This window comes from Camellia sinensis, chromosome 4 (assembly GCF_055761805.1).
Source record: "Camellia sinensis isolate YWXY chromosome 4, ASM5576180v1, whole genome shotgun sequence".
Taxonomy (NCBI): domain Eukaryota; kingdom Viridiplantae; phylum Streptophyta; class Magnoliopsida; order Ericales; family Theaceae; genus Camellia; species Camellia sinensis.
The window spans coordinates 6746279-6770028 of NC_138964.1; the positions used below are offsets into that span (position 1 = coordinate 6746279).

Consider the following 23750-nt stretch of genomic DNA (forward strand, 5'->3'; position numbering starts at 1 on the left):
CTCTCTCTCTCACACACACACACACACACATACACACACACCCACAACACTCACATTTTTTTAATATATATAAATTTTATTTTATAAATTTGGGACCAATATTAAATATATATAATAATAATTTATAATAGCAAATAATAATCAACTATATAATTTTTATAATTTTTGTAAATATAAATCATTTTTATATAACTTTTATTTTTTGAGTGGTTAAAAATAATTTTTTATAAATTAAATTGAAACAACCATACGTATATATATATAACCTGCCTAAAACTTAAAAGGATAATTATTTTTTACCCTTAAGTGATAGTTATTTTTTATTTTTTATTTCTTAAGCAAATTAATTTTTAATTTTTTTAAAAAAATTCTAAAAATCAAACCATACATAGCCTAAAAATCTTTTGATAAGTCATTTCTTACGTTGGTAACTTATTTAATTATTTGTTAATTTTACGACATTTTTACCATCTGAGGCATGTTTGATAACCATTTCGTTTTCAGTTTTCAATTTATATTTACAAAAATTTTTAAAACTATCATAAAAACTTGTTTGATAATTTTTTTGATTTGTAAATGGTTGTCTCAATTTGTAAATTTGAGGAAAAAAACGTAAATTCAAAAAATGAGTTTATATTGGTTTTTAAATAAAAATTTAAAAATTTTACTAATAAAATTTGTTTTCAATTAATTTTATTTGAAAAAAAGATTTTATTTACAAACTAATGTAAACTCATTTTTTGAATTTATTTGAAAAAAAAAATTGAAAAAAAAATTTTGTTAGTAAAATTTGTAAATTTTTGTTTAAAAACCAACATAAACTCATTTTTTGAATTTATGTTTTTTGTCAAATTTACAAATTGAGACAACCATTTATAAACAAAAAAAATTATCAAACAAGTTTTTATGATAGTTTTTAAAATTTTTGTAAATATAAATTGAAAACTGAAAACGAAATGGTTACCAAACATGTCTTAGATGGTAAAAATATCGTAAAATTAACAAATAATTAAATAAGTTAGCAACGTAAAAAATGACTTACCAAAAGATTTTTAGGCTATGTATGGTTTGATTTGTAGAATTTTTTTTAAAAAATTAAAAATTAATTTGGTTAAGAAATAAAAAATAAAAAATAATTATCATTTAAGGGTAAAAAATAATTATCATTTTAACTTTTGGGCAGGTTATATACATACGTATGGTTATTTCAATTTAATTTGTAAAAAATTATTTCTAACCACTCAAAAAATAAAAATTATATAAAAATGATTTATATTTACAAAAATTATAAAAATTATATGGTTGATTATTATTTGCTATTATAAATTATTATTATATATATTTAATATTGGTCCCAAATTTATAAAATAAAATTTATATATATTAAAAAAATGTGAGTGTGGTGGGTGTGTGTGTATGAGAGAGAGAGAGAGAGAGAGAGAGAGAGAGAGAGAGAGAGAGAGAGAGAGTGAGTGTGTGTGTGTGAGTGTGAGAATAAAAATGAAGAGTGAGTACAACAGTGAAAACGTGTTTTCAAAATACGTTTTTATGATTTAATTAAAAGCGCAGTTCCTAATCACGTTTTCTTAAAAGAAATTTTTTTTGTTAAAAACGTGGTTTGTAAACACGCTTTTACTATTTCACAAATTTTTCGCGGGAGGGTCCTAGAATTAGTGAAAACGTGGTTTGTAATAGTGCTTTAGCCTAGTTTGGGAATTCCGTCCAAACTAAGCCTAGTTTGGGAATTAAGTTTCTAATTTGGCTTAATTTGGAAAAAGCCCCGCACCTATGTGCCTCTTACTATCCAGCTTTTGAAGTCACAAGCTTCACAGTAAAACCTCTTACTTTCCAACTTTTGAAGTCACAAGCCTCATAGTCATCTGCTTAGCTTATAAAAGAGCTTCTCTAGTTTGGGAGAAGGCAAAATTTTTAAGAATTGAGAATTCACCTGCTTTTCACTCTCTTGCTTTTCACTCTCAAAAAATTGTGTTCAAGTTATATTTTGAAGTTAGGCTTTCAAGTTATTTCCAATAGACAATTTACGATTGTAAGTTAGTTTTATTTCAGTTATTTATCTTTTAATTTTTGTTACTGTTATTGTTTATTTTAGTATTTTTATTGTTTTAATTTATGCTTTATCCTGTCTTACTTCTGCCTTTTCTTTCTTGCTTCCGCTCTTTCTTTGGTATCAGAGCCAAGTTGATTGATGATAGTTAACTGTTTAGTTCTTTCTGTTTAATTCTTCTCATTTCTTTCTCTGTAATTTAATATTGCAATTTCTTCTTCTAATGATTTGTCTTTAGCTTTTAATTCTTTAATTGCTAATTTAATTTGGTGAATTTTGTTTCTATAAATCTTGTAAGGTTACTTCTTTATGATGAGCTTTTTTAAATCTTTCTAAAGTAGAAGTTTAACTGATAATTGGTTTATACGCAAAAATATTAGGTAATCCATTAATAATTTTTTCTTTCAAAAATGATTTAGTATAATCATCTCTAAGTATAACTCTAGAAGTAGAGATATCTTTATCCTAACAAAAATCACTTAATAAAAGATAAGTTAAATGATTATGTTGATCATGAATATGAGAATAAATATTAATTAATGCTTAATTATGATAAATATTAAAATATTAATACTTTCAAATTTACTTGTTTTTATGTCTTCATCAAATATAAAGAAGTCATTTTCATCAAACTCAATGTAACATTTTTCCTTAAACAACCCTCCCTCTATCAATTGTATTAGTTTGTGTACTTACGTAGGTATGTATGTATGTATGTATGTAGGTTGTTGTTAGGAAAGGAGGAAAGTCGGTTTGGGGGTTGCTGCGAGGTTGCATTCGCCTTCTTCCCCCATTTCACGAATAGCCTCTCATCTAATTTCATTAAAAGCTGTTGAAATTCAGCATTACCATTCAATTTCTTTTCTTCAATGAAATCCTCGGTCTTTCTTATTGCCGATGTTGTACAAGTGGAATTAATCGCTCTTCCACAAACTTATTTTTTATTTTATTTGGCCACATAAAAGAAGAAGAAATAGGTTTTTTTTTTCTTCCGTTTTTATTGGAAATTTGAGAGAAAGAGAGGAAAGGAAAGGAGAGAAAGAGAGAGCGAGCGAGGGAGATTGTGTTGGATTGAATGCCATAGAGAGAGAGAGAGAGAGAGGGAGAGAGAGTGTGTGGAAGATCGTTATGATAAAGAGGCAAAGCCTGCGTTCATCGTTATTATCATTGTTTGATCCGCAGCAGCACCGTAGTCGCTGCCGCCGCCATCGCTTGGGGGTTCGTAGTTTAATGGCTGCCGCCTCTTCACTGTTTCAAGGCGGAAACGATCCATTATTATTAATGCTATCCAAGAGATTGCAAGCCCAAGCCCATGCCCTCCTACATCACCATCATCGCAACCAACACTATCATTCTTATGCTTCTTCCTCCTCCTCCGCCTCCTCAAACCTAATTGGCCGCTTTCCTTTTCCTTCTTCTTCTGTCGGAGGAGGAGGAGGAGCTACGTTGCTACTAAATGGAAGATGTGTCAATGGGGGCCTGACTCTCAAGGGTTGCTCCTCCTCCGACAGTTGGGACTACATCCGCAAAAAAAGGATTGACGACAACAGCAGCAACAACAATCATCATCATCGTCATCATCATCATCAAAACCATAACAATGCATTTCAGAATGCTCAGGCATTTGCTCCGAGCCTGCCACAGCTAGTTCGTGATTCCGGGATTGGATTAGAAGAAGATGAATGCGATGCTGCTGCTAGATTTGCATCATGTGACCCTCGTAGCCCCCTTGGTTTCCCAGATCAACCATTCCCTGCCAAAATTGTTGTTGCTGTTGACGTGGACGAGGGTATCTCTACTGTGTGCATACATACATACATACATACATACATGCATACTCTTTCGATCTCTTCTTTACCATCCCCACCCCCCATTCATTCTCTTTAAAATTGCATTCTCGATTAATTTACGCCATTTCATTTCAAATGATCAACAATGTTTCAATATGATTAAAGGATTTGCACCCTCACTGATATACCTAGGTAATGAATCCACTTGCACACTCAATTCCTTGCCTGGATCATGCTTTTATAATCTCCCAGTGATCCTAGCCAGCCTTTTTTGTTGACAAGTACACTATTTTTTCGCACTCACAATCACAATTCAATTTCACAAGCAATTTATCATCTTCTCTTCTTGTCTCGGTTGCTATTTGCATCAAGTCTGGAACCCATTGATTTAGGTTTTATGAGGGTCGCTTGTGCATACTTTTTTTTTTTTTTTTTTTTTTTTTTTTTTTTTGGGTCTTAAAAATTTACCTCTTGATGTACTGCAGTTTCTTGTGAATGCTTCTCATTCTCCATTCAACCTCACTAAGATTTTCATGCTGACGCACATTTATCTCACGTTTCTTTGGCATGCAGTTCTCGGAAACTTTGTATCAGCTCTAAATAGGTTTATTGCGGATCGTTACTCTTTGAATCACTCAGTCTCAGAGTACCACGTCTATGAGTTCTTCAAGGTATATTATCCGCTGGCCTTAATATGGTTCATCTGTGAAAGTGAATTACCAAAATGTTAGTTATATTGCAATTGTTTTATGATTTTCTTATTCTTTAACTCGTAGCATTTACAAGCAGTGCCTCAAATCCACTATGGAGCAAGTTGCTTTCTATATCCGTTCTTTGCATTATATGTATTTTTCCCTTATTTTCTTGTTCTGTCTTTTCCTTCCTGACAAGGCCAATAAAATTTGCTTGAATTTAGCATTACAAATATTTCATATGCTGTTTTCCTTCTTCAGTGAAGCTCCTTGCTTCAATCTCCATTCATTCAGCATGATTTCGTTACCAACAACCAGTGGTTGAATGTGTCATGCAATGGTGCGAGAGTTTTGTAAAGAACATCTCAACTTAGAGCATAAGTCTTGAGTAAAACATGAAGATCTTTTATTCTTGGATCAAGACTACCATGGGTTTCTATTCTTTTCCTTCTTGTAAAATAAAGCTTCTCTTAACTCTCTCAAATGCTACTAGGGTCATGTGTGTCCTCTAGTAGATGCAAAAGCCACTTATTTATGTTTTGGAAAAAATAAAACAACCTGACGACCCTCCACATGACCACTTAAGCGGCTTTCTAGTGCACTTTGAGTGGAGCTCTCAGCATCTGTGTGTGCACCAGTGGCCTTTCGCGCACATTTTGGGTGGGTTTCTCTGTACTTCTACAGACGATCCTTTGCTTGAACGGCATTTTGGGTGCTGTTTCAAGTGGACCTCTTTGGATCTTGGCAGCCTTGCAGGTCTATAAGTTGTGTGCTCGAGCCGGTTCCTAAGGATTTTTATGAATTTTCAAGGCAAATATTTTAAATATAAAAGCAGGCTAAATTTGTCCATTTGAAAAACTGTGCCCCATGTCTAATGCAAGCTCATGCAATTGAAGTGAAGTTTTGCACAAACCTTGAACTAGTCTTCAATAGATATCTTCACAATACTAAAGTTAACCTTACAACCGTGCCCCCAAAAAATACACATATTTAACAATTTGTCTCATGGATATTGCGAATGTAATTTATCCTATAACAATCTCCCCTCTTTAGCATTTTTCTGACAAAACTCTATTACCAATAATGAAACCCAAAATATTCATACTAAGAGTAATAGCTAGCCTACGATCCCCACAAAAACTGATCTAACCAGACTCGTTGTTTGGATCAACTGGGAGAAACTGGATTAACTTGTAACCTTGTATCTAACACTCAACAAAACACGTCATGAAATGCATTAGATTTTTGTTAAGAACTATAAAGTAGTAAATAATAAAACATCCTGCATAAAGAGAGATAAGTATGTAAAGAACTAAGATAAAGCATGAAATAGCTAGACAATATTTGTTGATAAAAAAAAAAAAAAATAGCTATACAATATCAAACATGACGTGAATTAGAGCAAAAAATCCTTAAACAACAGATAGCCATGAACATGGCATCTATATTCTAAGTTCTCTCACCCTTTTTGTCACGAGATGTAAAATGGGAACAAATCTAACCAAAATAGAAACTAAAAAAACAAAAACAAATCTCTTCAGTTTTAGTATTTTCGTCATTTGGTCACTGACGGTCCATACTTCACATGTACACCAATCTTGTCTGAAGCCAATCAAGATGTGTGTCTAGGACATGAAGATACTCCAGAACTATCATATGTTTTCAGAACTCTATCAAATATGACGAGATCTGTTGCATCTGGACCTGGTATTGTTGCTAGTGGTGGTATGGTAGTGCGTGTTGAGGAGGAAGATCCTTATTGGAGTGAGGATGAAAATCAGAACTCTGAGACACTGTTGAGTATAAATGGGCCTAGAAAACTTGCCCATGGACGTAGAAGTAGACATGTGAACCTCATGGAGCATATCCAAGCTAGTAATGAATGACCCAAAAGGTAAGCAGCCAGTACTTTGTGGGTGAGAGAAGTTTACATAGATAAGAGCATCAACAATAGAATAGCCGTTCCATCCATTTGACTATTGTAGTTAGTCTTAGCTGTCAAAATCTGACTCTAGCGGCCTCGTGCCAGACTTGCTAAACTAACTTTGAGCTACAGTACCTCGCCAGGGGAGGCGGGGCACTGTTCAATAACTTCTTACTTTTTTATTAGTTTATTCATCTCTTGTACGCTCATTGGTGTCCTGTTTGTGGGAGGGATGTTATATGTCATGGAATTTGGGGGAAGGGTGCTATATATCATCAAAATATTTCACTCAAACAAACTCTTCACTATTTTTATTTATTTGTTTATTTATATATAGTTAGTCCTACATATACATGAATTTTATAGCATGAATACACATATAGAGGTGAAATAAATCAGGTGATAAATAGCATTTTCCAAAAAAAAACATGAGTGTTGCTATATGTCATCGGATTATTTCACCAAACTCTTTACCTCCTATTTTTTTTGTGCTGAACTCTTTACCGCCTATGTGGTATGGTAAATGTGACTATTTTTAAAATATATACGTTGTAAGAATTTATGTATTATTGATTGATTGATTTATTGATGTATTTACAATTCCTATATATAGAAGAAAATGTGGTAGTAGGTGTAGGAGTGAAGTGGAGGTGGTAGGTGGAGTGTGTGGTAGTGGAGGTGGTAGGTGGAGTGTAAATTCTAACAGCCCCCGCAAACTCAAGGAGGATAGAAACTAACCAACTTGAGTTTGAAGAGAGGAACAAAATAAGAAAATACATAAAAATAATAAAAAAAAAAGATAGGAGACACTGTATGGTCGTGTCAGACCGTTAGTGAAGGCACTGAATGGTGGTGTCATAACGTGGTAGAGGACACTGGATGGTGGTGTCATAACGTTGTAGAGGACACTGTATGGTGGTGTCATAACATTGTAGAGGACACTGTATGGTGGTGTCATAACGTTGTAGAGGACACTGTATGCTAACCGGAATCAATGTCGGGACAGTTTATGGGGTCTTGTCGGACCGTTGGAGAAGCTAACCGGAATCAAATGTCGGGACAGGTTATGGGGTCATGCCGGACCGTTGTAAAAGGCTAACCGGAATCAAATGTCGGGACAGTTTATAGGTTCATGTCGGACCGTTGGAGAAGTTGCACCCTCAAAAGGTGTGCCCAATTTTGTCAAAAGGCGTGCCATCAAAAGGCGTGCCCAATCCATAAAAAGGTGTGCCGGACATGATGGCGAGGCACGTGGGCGCCTTGGCTTGCGCGCCCGTTTGTCGGCTGGTGGCAAGAGGCGCGCGATGCGCGTGGCTGCCTTGGCTATTTAACCAAGGTTGATGCTGAGGCTGAGGCAGAGAAAAGCTGCGAAAAACCTCTGAAAAAAAAACTCTTCTTCGTTTTGCTGAGAGAGATAGTCTGTAACACTCTGTTGCCCAGAAAAATGGCCTCGTCCTCGTCTTCCCGTGGACTGCTCACCCTCTTTCCCGACCTCAACGAGTCAACAAGAGAGAGAACTGGTGCGGTGGCACTGGAACCTCAACCAAGCGCCCCGGAGTTTACTCCGTTGAATTTTCCGATGCGGTCTGTGGAGCAAAGAATGGCAGTGCAGTCGGATGTGGAGGCCAATCAGTATACTTTGAAGTCATGTGTGGAAACCATGACGGCGGTCACAAACTTGTCGAACCGGCTGCAGAGTAGGACAAATGAGGTGCAGCATTTAAACGCCCAACTGGCTCTGCTCCAACGCATGTATAAGGATGCGCGAGCAGAGATAAGTGTGCTTAAGACAGAAAACAAGGAGCTGAAGCGGAAGGCCACCGTGATGTTCCGATTTGGAGGTCCACCATATGCTGCAGTGGAGGAGTATGGGGGAGTGAACGTGCTCGGCGGCGTGGAAAACACGGAGGCAGCACCGTCAAGGGCCGCGCAGGACGGAGACAAGAAGAAGAGACCGGCGGTAGAGTAGAGAAGAAAAAATGCCACTGGTTTGGTTTGTTGTTGTGGTTTTTTTTTTTTTGTTTTTTTTGTTTTTTTTGTTTGTTTTTTTTTTTTTTGTTTTGTTTTTTTTTTTTTTTTGTGTAAAATTGTGATCGGGGTGATCCCTGAGATGAATAAAAGATGGGTTGTTGTGCAAATTTGAAATGTTGGTGTTGTGTTTTTTTTTTTTTTTTTTTTTTTTTTTGTGGGAAGAATAATAAGAATAATAAAAAAAAATAATAAGAAAAAGGTATTAATGGGAAAGCATGCGCTGGTGGGTGGAATAAAAAAAATGGGTGGAATAAGGAATCATAAAGTGCATGTGGGGCGGTGGGTTGGAAAGTAAAAAAAGAGAGAGAGAAAGTGGGGGACAAAAGTGGATGTAAATAGGAAAAAGAAAAAGAAAGGAAAAAAAAAGAGGGTTTAAAGTTTGGGTCCACAAATATAAATAAATTTGGTGGAAGCTGCTGCTTAATGTGGCCAGGGTTAATGATCCACCAGTTAGAAATTCACAGGAAACTTTCATGATGGAAATGCGTGCAGCTAGAATGGTTCAGGCAGCTGACTCATTACTTAAGTTGGTGTCGGAGTTGAAACAGACAGCAATCTTTTCTGGTTTTGCATCCCTCAACGACCATGTAGACCAAAGAATAGATGAATTTAACCAACAGGCGGAGAAAACAGATCACATGTTGGCTAGAATTGGAGAGGAGGCAGCTGCTAGCCTGAAGGAGCTTGAGTCGCATTACTATTCCTCTGCACAGAGGAGAAGCCAACTCACACAGCTATGAAGAAGGGCAGTGTATTTCTTGCTTCACTTAGTCTCGAAGTCAATTTCTATTGTGGAAGGATTCAAAGTTTCTAATCACCGTTCTTCATCAAGCAACAAGAATCCTGTGTTTCTTTTTGTGCTGCTGTGTCTCTCTTTCTGTGTAGAGAGAGAGATGCATGCCGAGAGGAAGAAGAGGTGCCGAGAGGGACTTTGAAGGAAGGACGAGGTAGATCCCGTGCTTGTGATCGACGGGGAAGGGTTTGGATCGGACGACGGAGGCGAAGATATTCAGTCCCTTCGGATGGAAGCTGAGTCGGCTGGGGAAGAAGCTGCATCTGCTTTGGAGCAGCTCCACGAGGCTTCGGTGGTGTTCATCGCCATGAGAGAGAGAAGAGACCCTCCTCCCGCAAAGTAATGGTGTGTGTTGGTAGCGGCGGCACGGTGCTTCTACGGAGGAGGAGCACGACTTGCTGACTGAGGAGCTAGATGAGGTTGATGATTAAACTGATGAGGGTGTTTTACGGTGGCAGATGTGGGGCTTCTGCGGCTGCTGAGTGAAGGTAGGTGTAGAGGTCCGGCGGGCGGCCAAGGCGAGACTGCCGCCCGCCGGTGAAGCAGAATGACTAGGTTGTTAACCTTACTCTGATACCATGTAAGAATTTATGTATTATTGATTGATTGATTTATTGATGTATTTACAATTCCTATATATAGAAGAAAATATGGTAGTAGGTGTAGGAGTGAAGTGGAGGTGGTAGGTGGAGTGTGTGGTAGTGGAGGTGGTAGGTGGAGTGTAAATTCTAACATACGTGCTATGAAGCACAGGTTCTCCAAAAATGGTGCCGTACAAGTATCGCGTACGTATTAGGTGAAATACGTACCGGGTACTTTTTATACATTCTTTGGCAATTGGGTACTCCATGAGTACATGAGTACACCAAGCTATGGGACATTGGGGGGATACATTTAATAGAGAGTTTTTATTTACTAGAAATTGCAAATCCTTTACTTGATGTGCCAGAGATGAAAGATGTATTATTCAAAAGTTGATGGAAGTGAAAATTAAAGTTTCAAATTTTTAAATTTTGCTTATCCTGCTTTTGGAATGAAACTTTGTTTTGTAATTTCTCCAATTTAATGGCATTAAAATAACTTATAGACTTTGCTTTGGTATTGGTATTGGTATTGTTGAACTATGATTTCTCTTTTGGTTTTATAATTTCTCTTTTTAATTTTGGTATTGAACTTTGATTTGTAGATTGAATCTCAAACTATAAATTATAAAAAATAAAAAATTTATTGACGTACTCCAACCGTACCCGTATTCTATTTTTTTTAGATCTTGTCGTATTGACGTACCTGTATTGTACCCGCACCCGCACCTGCGCTTTATAGCGTGTCTCCCACATGTCGTGTCCTGTATCTTTTAAAAATTATCATGTCAAAATGTTCGCATCGTGTTGCATGCTCGTGTCTGTGCTTCTTAGCTCTTGATAGCCTTAAGGATGTCCCAAGCTTTGTTAACAATTTCACAATTTGATATTCTGCTAAACTAACAAGTGTGACAGTACAAAATATAGCCTTAAGTGCCTTAGAGTTATGGCCCATGTTGTCTAGATCAGTCTTATCGCATTGTGTCTAAAGTTTAGGTTTTTGTTCACTAGATATGGTATCAATGATAGTGGGAGGCTGATAACCATATTTAATAGATAATCAAACGTGAACCATCAACAGATTTGAGGAATGCCCTCGCACAAGCTTTCCAGTATATAATTATACCCACTAAATAAAGGAGGTCTAATAATCAATCGGCTTCCTTTTGGCGAGGCTAACCATCAAAATGGATAGAATCCACTCAGGTGATTAAACAAACCTAATGAGCAACCAAAGCTCCAAACTTTGATCACTTATTAAGTTATTACCAATTCCAAATTTGTGATTAACCAATCATGGCATCCACACACAAATAGCATAAAGATAAAAAAGAAAGAGGTGATTTAGTATGGAAACCTCAAGGAAAACTCTCACCAAGGCAACAACCACAGACAAACCATCCCCAACAATATCCACTATGAAATCAGGGTTACAAGGCTCTAGACAAAAGGAATTACAACCCCCATCTGTTTCACCTAACTTTTCAAGTCTTTCGCAAAGTTCCTCACTTACTCCACTCCATGTGACTTTGGTCCACTCAAACTTTCTTGATTCGATAGCGAACCATGAAGCTCTTTGTTCTCTGTTCAATATAGATCCGTTACTAATGGCTAGTGGTTGAATGTGTTATGCAATGGTGACAGTTTTTGTAAAGAAGATCTCAATCAAGAGCTAAGTGTTCAGTAAAACATGAAGGTCTTTTGTTTTTAGATCAAGACTAACATGGGTTTCCAAATGTTTCCTTTAAGAAAAAGAAAAATAAAGCTACTCAAACTCTCTCAAAAGATGCGAGGTTCTTGTGTCCCCAATGGATGCGAAAACAGAGTTTATGTAAGTTTTGGAAAATAGGAAACAATAACCTAGTGAACCTCTTGTCTTCCTTTTGGGCTGCAATGTCTTCTTCTTTCAAGGGGATACCTTTTGCTTTTTCATTTTTAGAGATTGACGGACCGTATTTGACTTGTAATTTTTTGTTTTTTTCTTTTTTGGTGGACTTCTTGTCTGCCATGGTCCTTGTGTACCTCGTTTTGTTTTTAATCAATAAATGTTCTTGTTTCCAATAGAGCGCGGCCTGTTGAGTGCCCTTTCAGGTTGATGTCTCTGGAGTCTGGACTTCACAATCCTCCCTTCAAGTGGTCTTCCAGGTTCTGTTTTACGCGGTTCACTGTAGATCTCTACATGACTATGTGCAGTACACTTGAGCGGGCTAGATGTGCACTCAAGTGGGTCATCATACTTTTTTTTTTATGATTTTTCAAGGGGGAGTTTTTAAATATAAAATAGTTAAATATGTGCATTCAAAAAATTGCGTCGTGTCTGATGCAAGTTTTCGTGCAATTTATCTTTTGGTGTAATGGAGCAATGTCTTGCACAAACTGTGAACCAGTCTACCATCAGTATTGTTAACAACTGAAAACCTACTTGACCTAGCTTTAGCTTGACTGGTTTTGAGATTTAAGCCCTTCTGTTTGGGCTACAGTTGAGCACTGGGGACCCAGAAATCTTGTGAAGAGGGGTCTTAATTATACTACAAAATTTATTTTATTACATCCTTACCAAAGTTTTGTTTACTAAAATATTCATTTTTATAAACATAAAAATTGACGATTTTAAATTCACAAATAAAATTTTCAATCAATATTGAATTGACATTTACAAAACAAAAAATATCAATATAGGATAAAGTACTTTTTACAAATTGTACAAAATAAAAAAGATCAAAATATGATGACATGTAAGTACTTTTTTTAGATTGATCATAGGCACATTGGGCTGTAACACCAATTGGAGTCATAACTTAATACCACTTTGGTTGTAACCAAAGCCAACACAATGAGTCACATCATAATGGAACGTTACCAATTTTGATTTAATAATTTTGTTGGCCCCACCACGACAATGTTTCATGACCAACATCAATTTAGATCTTAACTTGCATGTGGTATACATGGGTATTGTAGCATTACCCTAGCTAAAAGGCTTCAAACAAATAGGGACTTCAGAGAAGACAAAAAATTTCGGGATGGGTTTTTCTTACGAGTTATAGACACAAGCAAATGAATTAAGGGCGTTGATTTTTTACATGTTTTTTTTTTAACAAACAAATTGGGTTATTTTTTTTACATGTCGTTTTTCTTTTTCTTTTTTTCTTTTTCTTTCTTTTCCCGCATTGTAGTCAAGGGTGTTGATTTTTCTTGTGTCATTGTGTGAAGGAAGTGATTTCCTCTCGTGACACTTGCATTGGCTGGTATTCTAGCCATGCCAAGTATGATTGACTTGAATATTTTCTAAGGTTTAGACTGTCGGTTAAGGTGCCAAATTTGTTGGCAAAGCTAATAAATTAAAAGGTAAATTACGCCTTCATCCCCTAAAGTAAGAAGCTTTTCTCATTTTGGTCCTTAAACTATCAAATTCTTCCCACTTTGGTTCAAATTCTAACGACGGTTATATACTTCTGTGACTGGAATAGAGCAATTATAATTTGTTAAAATCCACCTACTCTCCACCTACTTCACCCACTTAAACCTACTCCACTAAACCTAACCCACTACACCACTACCACCTCACCTACTCCACTAAACCTAACCAACTACACCACTACCACCTCCACTTCACCTACTCCTTACCTACTACACACTCACCCTCTTCTATATATAGGAATCATGAATCATTGTAATAGAAATCAATATATCAATCAATAATAATACATACAATTATTCTCTCTCTTTCTCTATACATTATTTCTTACATGGTATCAGAGCTGGTTTAAAACCTAGTATTTTCGCTTTCCCGGCGGGCGGCAACCTCACCTTAGCCGCCCGCCGGACCTCAACCTATTCCGCTGATAAAATCAACAAAGATTTGTGCAACTGTAGTCATGTGTGAGGCTGATGGAGAAGAATTCTTCACCTCATATGACGAGACAGTCTGGAACTGGAAACACTGCAACATTCTGCTCTGGAATTCTGCAGCAGCTAGATTATAGCTTGGTTGAGTGCCAAGCTTTGGTTCTTCCACCCACTCTTGAACTTGCCCAGCAAAGTGTGAAGGTTCATGCTTGTGTTGGAGGGACTAGTGTGCGCGAAGATCAGCGCATTCTCTCCAGTGGGGTTCATGTTGTTGTTGGTACTCCTGGTCGTGTGTTTGACATGTTGCGGAGACAATCACTTCGCCCTGTTTACATCAAAATGTTTGTCTTGGATGAAGCTGATGAAATGCTGTCACGAGGTTTTTAAAAATCAGATCTATGATATTTTCCAGTTGCTGCCACCCAAAATCCAGGTTGGGGTGTTCTCAGTTGCTGCCACCCAAAATCCAGGTTGGGGTGTTCTCTGCCACAATGCCACCAGAGGCTCTTGAAATCACCAGGAAATTCATGAATAAGCCTGGAAAGAGAAAAAGCTCATGCTAGGATTTGCGAAGTGATTCGCTGCAGGAATTTTGGCTTTGGATGAAACCCTTACCATACTCCACTCATTCTCTCCAACTGTTCTAACTTTTTATTTTTATTATTATTATTATTATATAAAATAATCAATGCACTCATGTTCCCCACTAACAGTGTCCACTTTTGACCCAAACCATTTTCAATCCATCATTTCTCCTTCACCTTTTGCACCCCACTCACCGACTCTCTCTCCACTTTATCACATGGGTTTGTCCCTCTCTCTCCTCCATTTGATTTCAAAAATCACTTATTTTTATTTATTTTTTCCAAGTCACTTTTCCTCTTTTTTAAATACCCCACTTTATTTTGAAACAATCGCACTGATGTTTTTCATATAATCCATCTATAAATATTTTTTATCTATTTTCTTTCTCCCTTGTTTTCTTTCATTTTATTTTTATTTTTTCAACAAAACACTCCAAAAAAAAAAAAAAAAAAAAAAAAACAACAACAACAACAACATTTTACAAACTTGTCATTTCTTCATGCCGGGGATCAACCCCGATCAGCATTTTACACCATAAAAAAAAAAAATAAAAAATAAAAAAATAAAAAAAAAAAAAAAAAAAACACAAAACAAAACAAAACACAACCAACACAAATCGGAACAGTGGGATTTTTCTTCTCGCCTATTCTGCCGGTCTTTTCTTCTTGCCACCGTCTTGGGCGGCCCTTGCCGGTGTTGCCTCCGTGTTTCCCACTCCACTGGGCATGATCACTACTCCATGCTCCTCCACTGCAGCATATGGCGGCCCTCCAAATCGGAACATAAAACTGGCCTTCCGCTTCAGCTCCTTGTTTTCCGCCTTTAGCACACTTATCTCTGCTCGCGCATCCTTATACATGCGTTGGAGCAGAGCTAGTTGGGCGTTTAACTGCTGCACCTCATTTGTCCTACTCTGCAGCCGGTTCAACAAATTTGTAACCGCAGTCATGGTTTCCACACATGACTTCAAGGTATACTGATTGGCCTCCACATCCGACTGCACCGCCATTTTTTGCTCCACCGACCGCATCGGAAAGTTCAACGGAGCAAAACCAGAGGTGTTTGGTTGAGGTTCACGGGCCACCGCACCTGTTATCTCTCCTGTTGACTCGTTGAGGTCGGGAAAGAGAGTGAGCAGACCACGGGAAGATGAGGCCATGTTCTGGGTAGCTGAACGGGAAGAAGAGGCCATGTTTTTTGGGTTGCTGAGTGTTTCCGAGAAGGGTTGGATACAGAGTATTTACATATTGTTTCAGAATGACAAGTTCAGAGGTTTCAGTCTGGTTTGGTTTCCTCCGCCTCCGCATTGGTTTATATTGACACTGACGACGCGGCCGACACGCCGCTCTGTCGCTCACGTGCCTCGCCGCGTCTCCGGCTCACCTTTTGATGGCTCGACGCTTTCTGTCGGGCACGACTTTTGATGAAGTGGGCGCGCCTTTTGAGGGCGCAACTTTTGATAGCACGTCTTTTCATGGATTGGGCACGCCTTTTGATGGCACGCCTTTTTTGAAAAATTAGGCACACCTTTTGAGGGTGCGACTTTTTAAGGGTCCGACAAGACTCTGTAAACTGTCCCGACATTGATTCCGGTTAGCTCCTTCATGGGTCCGACAAGACTCTGTAAACTGTCCCGACATTGATTCCGGTTAGCTCCTTTATGGGTCCGACAAGACTCTGTAAACTGTCCCGACATTGATTCCGGTTAGTTTCTACAAGGGTCCAGCAAGACTCCATAAACTGTCTTCTACAATGGTCCGACATGACCCCATAAACTGTCTTCTACATCGGTCTGACACCGCCATCCAGTGTCCTCTACACCGTTATGACACCACCATACAGTGTCCTCTACATGGTTATGACACCCCCATACAGTGTCCTCTACAACGTTATGACACCACCATCCAGTGTCTTCACCAATGGTCTGCCACGACCATACAGTGTCTCTTATGCTCTTTTATTTTTATGTATTTTCTTGTTTTGTTACTCTCTCCAAACTCAAGTTGGTTAGTTCCTATCCCCCTTGAGTTTGCGGGGGGCTGTTAAAATCCACCTACTCTCCACCTACTTCACCCACTTAAACCTACTCCACTAAACCTAACCCACTACACCACTACCACCTCACCTACTCCACTAAACCTAACCCACTACACCACTACCACCTCACCTACTCCACTAAATCTAACCAACTACACCACTACCACCTCCACTTCACCTACTCCTTACCTACTACACACTCACCCTCTTCTATATATAGGAATCATGAATCATTGTAATAGAAATCAATATATCAATCAATAATAATACATACAATTATTCTCTCTCTTTCTCTATACATTATTTCTCTATACATTATTTCTTACATAATTTTACCCCTCCTAAGTTTTTGGTCTTTTCACAGCTTGGTCCCTAACAACACCCACCCGACGGTTATATACTTCTGTGACTGGAATAGAGCAATTATAATTTTACCCCTCCTAAGTTTTTGGTCTTTTCACAGCTTGGCCCCTAACAACACCCCCCCTCCCCCCCGCGGGATCACAACACAAAATAAATAAATAAAAAGAAAAAATAAAGTTCTCCCAATCTCAACTTGCCACATCATCCACTAAAATGTTACCTCATAACAATTGAACCTTCGCTTTGCTTTTCTTTCCCATCTTCTTTCCTCCGTTATGCACCTTCCCACTCCCATAACTGACCAGTTTCCCACCCCACCCCACCCTCACAATGACCACTAGCCTCCACACTTTAATTTGCAGCATCTTTACTTCTTGACTGACTGACGCGTATCCATTGTAATTTTTCATGTTTGTCCTTACGATATGAAGTTGGCTTTTGGAATTGGGTGGGTTTGAGGTGGGGACCAAAGCGACAAAACTTAAGTCTTAGGGACTAAAATGAGAAAATTTTGAAAATCCAAAACTGCCCCGTTATGGTAACAGGAGTTGATAATTGGACCAAAAGTGAGAAACAACAAATAGTTTAGGGACCAAAGTGGGAGAATCTTTACTTTAAGGACCAAAGCCAGAAATGGCCTATACTTTGGGGGGTGAAATTATAATTTACCCTAAACTAAAATTAATTAAAATTTATTACATTTTCTCTTCATCCCATTCCCACTTTTCTTTTATTTTGGGCTTTGGGTATATTGATTTTATTTTTATGTAATCTGAATTATTTATTTTTGTCTTTGTTGCAGATATGGAACTGCTCCCGTGATGAAGGTATTACTTGTCTGTTTTTCTTTGAGTGATTCACTGAACAAAGAGACCATTTATCTTCTTGAAAAAAGCTTCTTCTATGATAATACATTAGACTTCACTGGCAAAAAGGCGAAGTATATGAAAAAATAATGTTCATAAAATGGTTTTGTTTTGTCTTGTACCTTTCTGAGTTAATTAATAATAAAAGAATTTTCTGTTTTCTATATGTTGTATATGTATATCTTGAGCTGAAGATCAGAGGTAATCAGTCTGTAACAGAGTTTAAAATGAGGAGACGGTTACTCTTTGTTAGAAATAATGTATAGAGAAAGAGAGAGAATAAATTGTATGTATTATTATTGATTGATTTTCTGTCTATTACAAATGGTTCCTTATATAGATGTAGGTGTAGTGGATGGTAGTAGTGGTGTAGTGGGTTAGGTTTAGTGGAATAGGTGAGGTGGTAGTGGTGTAGTGGGTTAGGTTTAGTGGAGTAGGTGAGGTGGTAGTGGTGGTAGGTGATGGTAAATTCTAACAGCCCCCCGCAAACTCAAGGAGGATAGAAACTAACCAACTTGAGTTTGAAGAGAGAAACAAAACAAGAAAATACATAAAAAATAAAAAAGGATAGGAGACACTGTATGGTCGTGTCAGACCGTTGGTGAAGACACTGAATGGTTGTGTCATAACGGTGTAGAGGACACTGTATGGGGGTGTCATAACCATGTAGAGGACAGTTTATCGGGTCATGTCGGACTGGTGTAGCAGACAGTTTACGGGGTCATGTCGGACCGTTGTAGCAGACACTATTGTGACAGTTGTGGTGACAGTTTACGGAGTCTTGCTGGACCCTTGTAGAAACTAACCGGAATCTATGTCGGGACAGTTTACAAAGTCTTGTCGGACCCATGAAGGAGCTAACCGGAATCAATGAGTCTTGTCGGACCCTTGTAGAAACTAACCGGAATCGATGTCGGGACAGTTTACAGAGTCTTGTCGGACCCTTGTAGAAACTAACCGGAATCTATGTCGGGACAGTTTACAGAGTCTTGTCGGACCCATAAAGGAGCTAACCGGAATCAATGTCGGGACAGTTTACAGAGTCTTGTCGGACCCTTAAAAAGTCGCACCCTCAAAAGGTGTGCCTAATCTTTCAAAAGGCGTGCCATCAAAAGGCGTGCCCAATCCATAAAAAGGCGTGCCATCAAAAGGCGTGCCCAATCCATAAAAAGGTGTGCCGGACATGATGGCGAGGCACGTGGGCGCCTTGGCTTGCATGCCTGTTTGTCGGCTGGTGGTAAGAGGCGCGCGATGCGCGTGGCTGCCTCAGCTATAAGACAGAGGCTGAGGCTGAGGCTGAGGCAAAAAACCTGCGAGAGATATTCTGAGAGAGATTTCTGAGAGAGATTCTGTAACACTCTGTTTTCTAGAAAATGGCTTCATCGTCTTCCCGCGGGCTGCTCACCCTCTTTCCCGACCTCAACGAGTCAACGAGAGAGATAACTGGTGCGGTGACACTGGAACCTCAACCAAGCGCCCCGGAGTTTGCTCCGTTGAACTTTCCGATGCGGTCTGCGGAGCAAAGAATGGCAGTGCAAACGGATGTGGAGGCCAATCAGTATACATTGAAGTCCTGTGTTGAAACTATGACTGCGGTGACAAACTTGTCGAACCGGCTGCAGAGTAGGGCAAATGAGGTGCAGCAGTTAAACTCCCAGCTGGCTCTGCTCCAACGCATGTATAAGGATGCGCGAGCAGAGATAAGTGTGCTAAAGGCGGAAAATAAGGAGCTGAAGCGGAAGGCCACCGTGATGTTCCGTTTTGGAGGTCCGCCATATGCTGCAGTGGAGGAGCAGGGAGTAGTGATCATGCCCAGTGGAGTGGGAAACACGGAGGCAATACCGGCAAGGGCCGCCCAGGACGGAGGCAAGAAGAAAAGACCGGCGGCAGAGTAGAGAAGAAAAAATCCCGTCTGTGGATGTGTTGTTTGTTTTTTTTTTTTTTTTTTTTTTTTTTTTTTTGTGTGTAAAATTGGGATCGGGGTTGATCCCAGAGAGGAATAAAATATGGTTTGTTGTGTAAATTGGTAAATTGTTTTTTTTTTTTTTTTTTTTTTTTTTGGAAAGATATATAATAATAATAATAATAATAATAATAATACAAAGAATGGGTCAAAGTGGGAGGGTGTGAAGAAATGTTATTGTAGAGGATGGTGGAAGACATGGGTGGAAAGATATTAAAATAAAAAATATATATATATATATATATATAATATATAAAAGCAATGCCTTCCATCTGTACAAAAGCAGTGATGTCGGCAAGCGTGGAAGGAGAAGAAAGCAAGTGCAGTAAACCGGCAGTGGAGGTGAGTGTGCAACACGTGAGTTGCACGGAGGATGCAGCTGTATTGCTGGCATTGTCAGCGGCCGTTGATCTAAGCATCGATGCTTGCAAGCTTTTCTCTCAAAAGCTCAGAAAAGAACTGTGCCAGTCACATGATTTGCTCAGCTGATCATGACTTGAATGTGAATTTCTCTATCATTTTCAAAAAAGTAGTGCCTTCCACCTCATAAGCACTGCTTATATATATATATATATAATATATAAAAGTAGTGCCTTCTATCTTTACACAAGCAGTGCCTTCCACCTCATAAGCACTTACGTCGGAGCTCTATTAGCTTGCGGTATAACCTTTGTGGGTTCAAATTTCTTTGCAATCTTTCCTGCCCGTGGAGGCTCGCAAGGACACGGCAGCGCTATGAACTTTGGCAGCCGATCTTCGGGCATCAACACCGGCAAGCTTTAGTTCCGGTCTTGCTTTGGGGAAGAGAAACCAAAAAAGAAAGAAAGAAACAATGCTTGTTTTAGATGTGTGTGTTTGAGGCAGCGGAGTGAAGGTATGTGTAGAGGTCCGGCGGACGGCTAAGGTGAGGTTGCCGCCCGCCGGGGAAGCAAAAAATAGTAGGTTCTAAACCTGCTCTGATAGAAACTAACCAACTTGAGTTTGAAGAGAGAAACAAAACAAGAAAATACATAAAAAATAAAAAGGATAGGAGACACTGTATGGTCGTGTCAGACCGTTGGTGAAGACACTGAATGGTTGTGTCATAACGGTGTAGAGGACACTGTATGGGGGTGTCATAACCATGTAGAGGACAGTTTATCGGGTCATGTCGGACCGGTGTAGCAGACAGTTTACGGGGTCATGTCGGACTGTTGTAGCAGACACTATTGTGACAGTTGTGGTGACAGTTTACGGAGTCTTGCTGGACCCTTGTAGAAACTAACCGGAATCTATGTCGGGACAGTTTACAAAGTCTTGTCCCGACATCGATTCCGGTTAGTTTCTACAAGGGTCCGACAAGACTCATTGATTCCGGTTAGCTGTATGTATTATTATTGATTGATTTTCTGTCTATTACAAATGGTTCCTTATATAGATGTAGGTGTAGTGGATGGTAGTAGTGGTGTAGTGGGTTAGGTTTAGTGGAATAGGTGAGGTGGTAGTGGTGTAGTGGGTTAGGTTTAGTGGAGTAGGTGAGGTGGTAGTGGTGGTAGGTGATGGTAAATTCTAACACTCTTCATGTTTCTTGCATTTGAAGAAAGAATGATGTTACAAATTTTGTTGGCATTTCCAATTAAAACTAAAAATTGGTGCTCAAGGGCTACTCTAGTTACATTAATGCCTTTCCTCTGTATTTGGAGTTTGGGTAGTTTGATCAACTATAACACTAAAAGGGTAACATGTTCCTGGTGGATTCAGTACTTAAATGCATGCTCCTACAAAAAAAAAAAAAAGAAAAAGATTTGGCTTGTTGTTGCCTCTCTGGAGAAGAGGAAGCAGAGTATTGTTTATTTTATTTTATTTGGACGCTAGATGTTTTCTATTGCAATTTTTAAGGTTGGGGCAATGGCACAGCTGATTAGATGTTTCCTCCATTGCAAACCATTCCTATTTTAGCTATTGGTATTGCGCAAAATTTTACCAAATAGTGCAGCAGAGCTTCTTTATGGTCATATATGGCGGATAACATCAAAATTTTGTTGTTCTGTGGCAGCTGATACCCGTGTTCATGAGTTCTTTAAGACGTCTTATTTCAAGACAGGGATTCATCCAATTCCAGGTGCTCGGCAGGCTCTCCAGAAGTTATCAAGATTTTGTAATTTATCAGTGGTGACGTACGTATGCCATTGATATTTGTTTTGACAAATGTTACTCTTATGCTGAGCGCTGAATAATTGATTAGGTCTTTATAGGTCCCGCCAGAATGCAATCAGAGACCACACGATCGAGTGGATTGAGAAGCATTACAAAGGGTTGTTCCAAGAGATTCACTTTGGAAACCACTTTGCTTTGGAAGGGCAGTCTAGACCTAAATCTGATATTTGCAGGTATATATATGCCCATTATTTTTCTTTGAGACATGCTAGTTATCATTGGATTTACTTCACCATTTTATCTCACCTCCTATGTGTGAAAAATCACATAGGAGGTGAAGAGCTTAGTCATGGTTATCTTTGTTCTGCCAGGTCATTAGGAGCAAAGGTTTTGATTGATGATAACCCTAGATATGCCATGGAGTGTGCTGAAGTTGGAATTAGGGTTCTACTTTTTGATTATGAGAATTCATACCCTTGGTGCAAGATAGAGTCTGTTAATCAACATCCCTTGGTCACTAAAGTGAACAGTTGGGAAGAGGTGGAGCATCAATTAGTTTCCTGGATTGTTTCATGAAAGTTTTTATCCCATAACTGGTTCAGAACTCACCATCACAGCATATATTGATTTGATTGGGTGAAAATGCTACACATGGTATTTTATGAAGTAGTGCTCCAAGGGAAGCCAAATAGGATAGGATTTTAGATTATAATGGTAGCAGTAATATGCAAATGTGAGTGAGAGAATGTTTTTCTTTTATCTACTCTCTCTCTCTCTCAATATATATATATATATATATATTCTCTGGCCCCACCCTTTTTTTTTTTTTTTTTTTTTTTTTTTTTTTTTTTTTTTGTTGTTGTGGAGGTTCATGAAGGGAAAAGGGCTTGCTTTCTGTATTTGTCAAATTGTCGTTAGAGCACCAACGTAATTTATTTCATGGTTTCATTTTGGATCACACAACCCCAACTTAATCTGAAATGCTTTTCTTTTGGTTGTATGGATTACATTATCGTACTGATTTTAGTACTTGGTTTCATTGTATTTTCTGTTATGCCAAATTACTTGACATTTTGGTTTCTTGTTGCCACTGTTCGTGTAAACAAAATTGCCCAAGAAGGCAATCCATACGGCAAATTAATCACCCGCCACTAAACTACTTCCTAAAATACCATGGGTAAGATTTATCAGAGCGTGTTTTGGGATTTGGCTTTTTTTAAGTGGTTTTTTATTTTTTATTTTTTATTTTTTATTTTTATGAGGTGAAGAAAAAAACAGAAGGTAAATGCTTTTAGAAATGATTTTTTAGAAATTTTTTTAGTTGTATAAAAATCATAGAAGATTGATGTGATATTTTAACTTCTTGCCTAAAATTCTTATTGTACACTTGTTTTGGTTGTATTGAAAATAATAATAATAATAATAATAATAATAATAATTGAGAGGGTATGCGTTTTTCTACGCTATTATGTTAAAGTCGCCTCCTTGACTTTGTTACTTTATGTTCTAATAATAAAATTTTATAAAAATACAAAAAAAATTCAGTTGTGTAACCTTCGCTACTAGCCAATTTTTTTTTTAATATTGTTAAAGTGGTATTAATTTAAATGATCTCTCTATCTGTTTTTGTTGTCATTAACGGAAGAAAAATATTTTTATTAGTTGTATCAGGTTTACATACAAAAACACCCTAAAAAACCACCCCCACACTCTTAACTCTCACCAATTAGCCATTCATCACCCTTTCATGCCACCAATTAGCCATCCTGCTATTACCCGCCTTCACCTACCCAAATACCCCCTCCCCTCCTTTCCATGCTATCGTCTTCTCCTACCTCCCCTTCCTTAGTGTGACACACCGGCAATGCAGAAGCCTTGTCAAGATATGCAAGTGTGTGTGGCGCTAGTTAACTCTCTTCACTAACCCGCCAATAATGCTCAAAAAGTTTGCAAAGACAAGCAAACACAATATTAATTAAGTTGATGAGCCACAAGATTGGAGACAAGCCACAAAATAGCAATCAACAAGCTAGAATTAAAGTAAACAACAATTGAAAGGCTTTACACAATTTAAA

The 23750-nt window shown here is 38.2% G+C and overlaps 1 protein-coding gene across 2 annotated transcripts; it reads left to right on the plus strand.

Annotated features, from left to right (window-relative positions):
- Positions 1-1922: 1922 nt before the first annotated feature.
- On the plus strand, positions 1923-22633 carry LOC114261918 (Haloacid dehalogenase-like hydrolase (HAD) superfamily protein). 2 transcript variants are annotated; one of them, XM_028202243.2, is made up of 6 exons: positions 1923-3854; positions 4429-4526; positions 17513-17537; positions 21575-21695; positions 21774-21908; positions 22047-22633. In XM_028202243.2, exons 1-6 carry the CDS (start codon positions 3194-3196, stop codon positions 22249-22251), a joined length of 1245 nt encoding a protein of 414 aa, XP_028058044.1. In that variant the 5' UTR covers positions 1923-3193; the 3' UTR covers positions 22252-22633. The 2 variants fall into 2 exon arrangements, with proteins under 2 accessions (XP_028058044.1, XP_028058046.1); XM_028202245.2 differs by having other exon boundaries at positions 2150-3854; positions 21575-21640; positions 21764-21908.
- The last annotated feature ends 1117 nt before the right edge of the window (positions 22634-23750 follow it).